We start from the raw sequence: 7,481 nt of genomic DNA on the forward strand, positions 1-7,481 counted from the left end.
GAGGAGTCATCTTTCTGTGACTCCTCCTTCTGAGGTTTTATAAATAATAGAATACAGAAGATTGCTCCTTCAACTTATTGATTACATGATGACATCACATGACCTCTGGTCCAGTGTGACATCAGGGGTCAGAGGTCAAGAAGCTACTCTTTGGCGCCCCGAGTGGTGGAAACATGAACTATGTCACCTTTAAAGAACACCTGAAGGCCTCGCTGGAGATCAATGGAGGTCCTTGTTATGTTTTATTGATTATTAATCAGAAGCTTATCAATAAAGTTTTCATTCAGTAGAAAAACGATTTCATTACTTTTTATTGAAAAACACTCGATACAGAAACACAAGAAGAAGAAACCTACAGAGACCACTTCACTTCTATTTACACAGACCAGAGACCAGGACCCACAGAGACCAGAGACCAGGACCCACAGAGACCAGAGACCAGGACCCACAGAGACCAGGACCCACAGAGACCAGGACCCACAGAGACCAGGAGCAGAGGCCGACAGGTGGGGACATTTTAAAAGCGAAACCCTCCCAGAATGCACTGCTGCTGATGCTCATGGGTAACGTAGTCCAGACTAGACCAGAAGTGAACCGGCTGTTAGGGATCAGTCTCTGAAATCCTGGTTCTGGAGGACCAGGCGGGTCAGACTTGTAAACAGGAAGTAGAGCATTAGAACTTCTGATGGGATCCATAATCAATAAGAACAACAGCTCACACTCAGTTTGTGTACTTGTACACCGTCGTACTTCTTGAACTTGAAGTGCTTGAATTTAAACAGAAAATGGACGAACTGAAGTACAAGTACCTCCAAGTATTTCAGTAGAAGTACTGTTAATCAGAGCGGTTGTAAATAAAGTTTTCATATAACGTCCAGTTTCTTCAAAGCAGGTTCAGAACCACAGAATCTGAACCTGCTTCCTGTTTCCTGTCTGCTTCCTGTTGGTCTGCGGGGTCAGAGGTCACTGGAGGGGCGGCGATCCATTTATTCATCATCATCATCGTCATCGTCACCATCGTCCTCCGCTTCCCTCTTCCTCTTCTCCCCCTGAACATCTGCACCGTCCACATCTGAGACCAGAGGATTTTCAAATTAAAGCGACTCTTCCTGTTTAACATCAGATTTTAAAAATGAAGTCTAAAGTTTATTAAACACGAGATCTAAACATGAACTTAATTTAAACTTCTCGTTCAGTCAGATTTATATTTATTTTTTTGTTAATGATTTTCTAATTCAATAATAATATTTATAAAAGAACCTTTCTAATACAAACCGTTTCAGATTGAATATAAAAACAGACATTATTTAAACTAATAATATATATATATAGTGCAGCAATAGTGCAGTCAAACCTTTCAAAATAAAACCAATCAGTGTCACTTATAAAACCCCTTACCTCCATCTTCCTCTTCCTCCTCATCTTCCTCATCTTCTTCAACGTAGTCTCCATCGTCTTCCTCGTCCTGAGAGAAAAAGCATCAGAATAGTGAAGAGCGCCGCTCGGTGGCCACAGAGAGGAACAGCTGAACAAGAGGCCAACTCACCTGGATTCCCTCCTTCATCAGGTACGACAGGCCGACCTCGTCTTCCTCTCCCTCAGAGCTGTCAGCGTCGTCATCATCATCATCATCATCATCATCGTCTCCAGGTGGACCCGCTTCATCGTCATCGTCATCATCGTCTGAAACAAAACATCACTTCTATTTTACAAACAGTTGTTTCCTTGGTTAAGTTACATCGTAATGCAGAGTTCAGGTTCACTACGGTTACACTACGATGTGTTCAGGTTCACTACGGTTACACTACGATGTGTTCAGGTTCACTACGGTTACACTACGATGTCTTCAGGTTCACTACGGTTACACTACGATGTGTTCAGGTTCACTACGGTTACACTACGATGTGTTCAGGTTCACTACGGTTACACTACGATGTGTTCAGGTTCACTACGATGTGTTCAGGTTCACTACGGTTACACTACGATGTGTTCAGGTTCACTAAGGTTACACTACGATGTGTTCAGGTTCACTACGGTTACACTACGATGTGTTCAGGTTCACTACGGTTACACTACGATGTGTTCAGGTTCACTACGGTTACACTACGATGTGTTAAGGTTCACTACGGTTACACTACGATGTGTTCAGGTTCACTACGGTTACACTACGATGTGTTCAGGTTCACTACGGTTACACTACGATGTGTTCAGGTTCACTACGGTTACACTACGATGTGTTCAGGTTCACTACGGTTACACTACGATGTGTTCAGGTTCACTACGGTTACACTACGATGTGTTCAGGTTCACTACGGTTACACTACGATGTGTTCAGGTTCACTACGGTTACACTACGATGTGTTCAGGTTCACTACGGTTACACTACGATGTGTTCAGGTTCACTAAGGTTACACTACGATGTGTTCAGGTTCACTACGGTTACACTACGATGTGTTCAGGTTCACTACGTGTACACTACGATGTGTTCAGGTTCACTACGGTTACACTACGATGTGTTCAGGTCACTACGGTTACACTACGATGTGTTCAGGTTCACTAAGGTTACACTACGATGTGTTCAGGTTCACTACGGTTACACTACGATGTGTTCAGGTTCACTACGGTTACACTACGATGTGTTCAGGTTCACTATGGTTACACTATGATGTCTTCAGGTTCACTATGGTTACACTATGATGTGTTCAGGTTCACTACGGTTACACTACGATGTGTTAAGGTTCACTACGGTTACACTACGATGTGTTCAGGTTCACTACGTGTACACTATGATGTGTTCAGGTTCACTACGGTTACACTATGATGTCTTCAGGTTCACTATGGTTACACTATGATGTGTTCAGGTTCACTATGGTTACACTATGATGTGTTCAGGTTCACTACGGTTACACTACGATGTGTTCAGGTTCACTATGTTTACACTATGATGTGTTCAGGTTCACTATGGTTACACTATGTGTTCAGGTTCACTATGGTTACACTATGATGTGTTCAGGTTCACTACGGTTACACTACGATGTGTTCAGGTTCACTATGTTTACACTATGATGTGTTCAGGTTCACTATGGTTACACTATGATGTGTTCAGGTTCACTATGTTTACACTATGATGTGTTCAGGTTCACTATGGTTACACTATGATGTGTTCAGGTTCACTATGTTTACACTATGATGTGTTCAGGTTCACTATGGTTACACTATGATGTGTTCAGGTTCACTATGTTTACACTATGATGTGTTCAGGTTCACTATGGTTACACTATGATGTGTTCAGGTTCACTATGTTTACACTATGATGTGTTCAGGTTCACTATGGTTACATTACGATGTGTTCAGGTTCACTATGGTTACACTACGATGTGTTCAGGTTCACTATGGTTACACTATGATGTGTTCAGGTTCACTATGTTTACACTATGATGTGTTCAGGTTCACTATGGTTACATTACGATGTGTTCAGGCATCAGACAGCATTGTATCACCGTGTTGTGGGGATTTACGTGACATGAACGCGGCCTTTTCAAAATAAACGTCTGTTACGTTCAGGAACAGAAGGTGAAATTGTACGAAAGTGACTTCTGTCTCTAAACGTTCTCCTTCATCAGGTGAAGAACACAACACGGCGGGTTCACGAGGGTCAAAGGTCAAGCGGGCTCACCGGCGTCGCCCTCCGAGTCGGGCACCTCGTTGTCCTCCTGGTCGTACCCGTCCAGGAAGGACAGGTGGGGCAGCAGCTCGAAGACGCCGTCCCGGTAGTCGTCCAGCGTGGACACCTCGCAGCTGTACAGGTCCAGACTCTTCAGGTTCTTCAGGTTCTGCTGCGGAACCGGAGAGTTGGGGAGAACGGTTCAGACCACAAAGTGCTCCGATGGTGCATTCAGGCTCCGCTCAGAAAAAATAAATAGGTGAGCAGGTGTGTGATGTCACTGGCAGGTGTGTGTGTGATGTCACTGACAGGTGTGTGTGATGTCACTGACAGGTGTGTGTGTGATGTCACTGACAGGTGTGTGTGATGTCACTGACAGGTGTGTGTGATGTCACTGACAGGTGTGTGTGATGTCACTGACAGGTGTGTGATGTCACTGACAGGTGTGTGTGATGTCACTGACAGGTGTGTGTGTGTGATGTCACTGACAGGTGTGTGTGATGTCACTGACAGGTGTGTGATGTCACTGACAGGTGTGTGTGATGTCACTGACAGGTGTGTGTGATGTCACTGACAGGTGTGTGTGATGTCACTGACAGGTGTGTGTGTGTGATGTCACTGACAGGTGTGTGTGATGTCACTGACAGGTGTGTGTGATGTCACTGACAGGTGTGTGTGATGTCACTGACAGGTGTGTGTGTGTGATGTCACTGACAGGTGTGTGATGTCACTGACAGGTGTGTGTGATGTCACTGACAGGTGTGTGATGTCACAGGAACTCACCAGCGTCTCGATGCTGCTCAGCTCTTTGATCTTGTTCCCACTCAGGTTCAGGTACGTCAGGTTGGGACATTTCTCCTTCAGCGTGTCCAGACCTCCTGAGATGGTGTTATCACTCACCTCAAGCTACACACACACACACACACACACATGAAGACCAACTGGAGCAGAAACAACTGCAGTGTTGCATTGTGGGAACAGGAAGAGGTGCTGACCTTGCGTAGCTTGGGCAGCGAGGGCATCTTGTTGAGCGACGAGAGGCCGACGTTCACCATGCTGAGGACCTCCAGCTGAGTGTACTCCTCCGTCAGGCCCTCCACCTCTCCGTCAGCAGAGAGGCAGTTATCCACCACCAGCTCCACCACCTGACCACAACAACAACAGGTCACCTGACCACCACAACAACAACAACAACAACAGGTCATCTCACCACCACAACAACAACAGGTCACCTGACCACCACCACAACAACAACAGGTCACCTGACCACCACCACAACAACAACAGGTCACCTCACCACCACAACAACAACAGGTCACCTGACCACGACCACAATAACAACAACAGGTCACCTGACCACCACCACAATAACAACAACAGGTCACCTGACCACCACAACAACAAGTCACCTGACCACCACAACAACAACAACAATAACAGGTCATCTGACCACCACAACAACAATAACAGGTCACCTGACCACCACCACAACAACAATAACAGGTCACCTGACCACCACAACAACAGGTCACCTGACCACCACCACAATAACAACAACAGGTCACCTGACCACCACCACAATAACAACAACAGGTCACCTGACCACCACAACAACAGGTCACCTGACCACCACAACAACAAGTCACCTGACCACCACAACAACAACAATAACAGGTCACCTGACCACCACCACCACAACAACAACAACAGGTCACCTGACCACCACCACAACAACAGGTCACCTGACCACGACCACCACAACAACAACAGGTCACCTGACCACCACCACAACAACAACAGGTCACCTGACCACCACAACAACAACAACAGGTCACCTGACCACCACCACCACCACCACCACAACAACAACAGGTCACCTGACCACCACCACCACAACAACAACAACAGGTCACCTGACCACCACCACAACAACAACAGGTCACCTGACCACCACCACAACAACAACAGGTCACCTGACCACCACCACCACAACAACAACAACAGGTCACCTGACCACCACCACAACAACAACAACAGGTCACCTGACCACCACCACAACAACAACAGGTCACCTGACCACCACAACAACAACAGGTCACCTGACCACAACAACAACAGGTCACCTGACCACCACCACCACAACAACAACAACAGGTCACCTGACCACCACCACAACAACAACAACAGGTCACCTGACCACCACCACCACCACAACAACAACAGGTCACCTGACCACCACCACAACAACAACAGGTCACCTGACCACCACCACAACAACAGGTCACCTGACCACCACCACAACAACAACAGGTCACCTGACCACCACCACAACAACAACAGGTCACCTGACCACCACAACCACAACAGGTCACCTGACCACCACCACAACAACAACAGGTCACCTGACCACCACCACCACAACAGGTCACCTGACCACCACAACAACAACAACAGGTCACCTGACCACCACAACAACAACAGGTCACCTGACCACCACCACAACAACAACAACAACAGGTCACCTGACCACCACAACCACAACAGGTCACCTGACCACCACCACAACAACAACAGGTCACCTGACCACCACCACAACAACAGGTCACCTGACCACCACAACAACAACAACAGGTCACCTGACCACCACAACAACAACAGGTCACCTGACCACCACCACAACAACAACAACAACAGGTCACCTGACCACGTCTTCAGCTTCGTCTTTTATCGTTTATAAAATGTTCAGAAACTCTGGACTGGTGGCATAAAGAAGCTGCTCCTACAAACAACAACAACAACAACAACGACGACGACGAGTCTCTTTAAAACATGCATGTATTCTGAAAGACAGAAGAGACTCCATTTATTTGTATTAAACTAAATCTGTGTTTGTTATTTGTAAAACCGTCCACGTTGTAGCTGTCCACCTCGCGGAGGGACTCATCTCGTCCCACAAACACTCTTTGGTGACGAGGGACGCATGCGCGCGCATTTACCAACCTAGCGGGCGGACACGACTGCTTCCGGTTAACGACCAAAGAGTCGATTTCATCCGCTGTGTTCAACCACAGGATACAACCCGGTCTGTAGACTACCACCCCCTGGAGGTCTAGGTCTGTAGACCACCGCCCCCTCGAGGTCTAGTCTGTAGACTACCACCCCCTGGAGGTCTAGGTCTGTAGACCACCGCCCCCTCGAGGTCTAGTCTGTAGACTACCACCCCCTGGAGGTCTAGGTCTGTAGACCACCGCCCCCTCGAGGTCTAGTCTGTAGACCTCCGCCCCCTCGAGGTCTAGTCTGTAGACTACCACCCCCTCGAGGTCTAGGTCTGTAGACCACCGCCCCCTCGAGGTCTGTAGACCTCCACCTCCTGGAGGTCTAGGTCTGTAGACGACCGCCTCCTGGACCACTGTAGACGTGTTACATCTTTAAAGAATGGAGGCTGGACGCTGAAGGTTAAAATGGAAGCTCGGGAGGGTTCAGAACCAACCGGGGAACCGGGAGGGTTCAGTACCAACCGGGTTCAGAACCAACCGGGGCACCGGGAGGGTTCAGAACCCACCGGGCCGAGGGGCAATTCCGTCCGCGTTGCAGCCGCGGACAAGTTGTCGTTCGCCGGTTCAAAATGTCGGAGCGTCCACCGGGCACCCGGTAAGCCTTACCTCCGCCGGGTTCCGGTTCCTCAGCTCCAGGCTGACCCTCTTCTTCATCTCCATGGCGGAGCGCGAGCGGAAACAAAGCGACCGGAAAAGAAAAGCCTTCCAGCAGGAGACGACGGGAGGGAACTAAACCACCATGTTCGCTCGCGCCCGACAGC

General features: G+C 48.1%; 2 protein-coding genes across 4 annotated transcripts in view; both read right to left on the bottom strand.

Annotated features, from left to right (window-relative positions):
* pnp4b (purine nucleoside phosphorylase 4b) overlaps positions 1–7,481 on the bottom strand; it is a 392,972-nt gene that overhangs the window by 267,245 nt on the left and 118,246 nt on the right. The gene's annotated exons all lie outside the window — the stretch shown is intronic.
* Positions 294–7,481, bottom strand: part of LOC117745587 (acidic leucine-rich nuclear phosphoprotein 32 family member E-like) — an 18,201-nt gene continuing 11,013 nt past the window's right edge. Inside the window, exons 1-7 of one of the 2 annotated variants that reach the window (XM_034554021.1) lie at positions 7,327–7,481; positions 4,660–4,809; positions 4,448–4,570; positions 3,677–3,836; positions 1,547–1,683; positions 1,399–1,465; positions 294–1,072 (exon numbers count right to left, since the gene is read on the bottom strand). The exon at positions 7,327–7,481 is cut by the window's right edge and continues 29 nt beyond it. In XM_034554021.1, coding sequence (XP_034409912.1) covers positions 987–1,072; positions 1,399–1,465; positions 1,547–1,683; positions 3,677–3,836; positions 4,448–4,570; positions 4,660–4,809; positions 7,327–7,380 — 777 coding nt within the window. In that variant the 5' untranslated portion in view covers positions 7,381–7,481 and the 3' untranslated portion in view covers positions 294–986. The remainder of the gene's footprint in view (positions 1,073–1,398; positions 1,466–1,546; positions 1,684–3,676; positions 3,837–4,447; positions 4,571–4,659; positions 4,810–7,326) is intronic. The other variant, XM_034554022.1, reaches the window with a different exon arrangement.

This window comes from Cyclopterus lumpus, chromosome 16, assembly GCF_009769545.1.
Source record: "Cyclopterus lumpus isolate fCycLum1 chromosome 16, fCycLum1.pri, whole genome shotgun sequence".
Classification (NCBI taxonomy): Eukaryota; Metazoa; Chordata; class Actinopteri; order Perciformes; family Cyclopteridae; genus Cyclopterus; species Cyclopterus lumpus.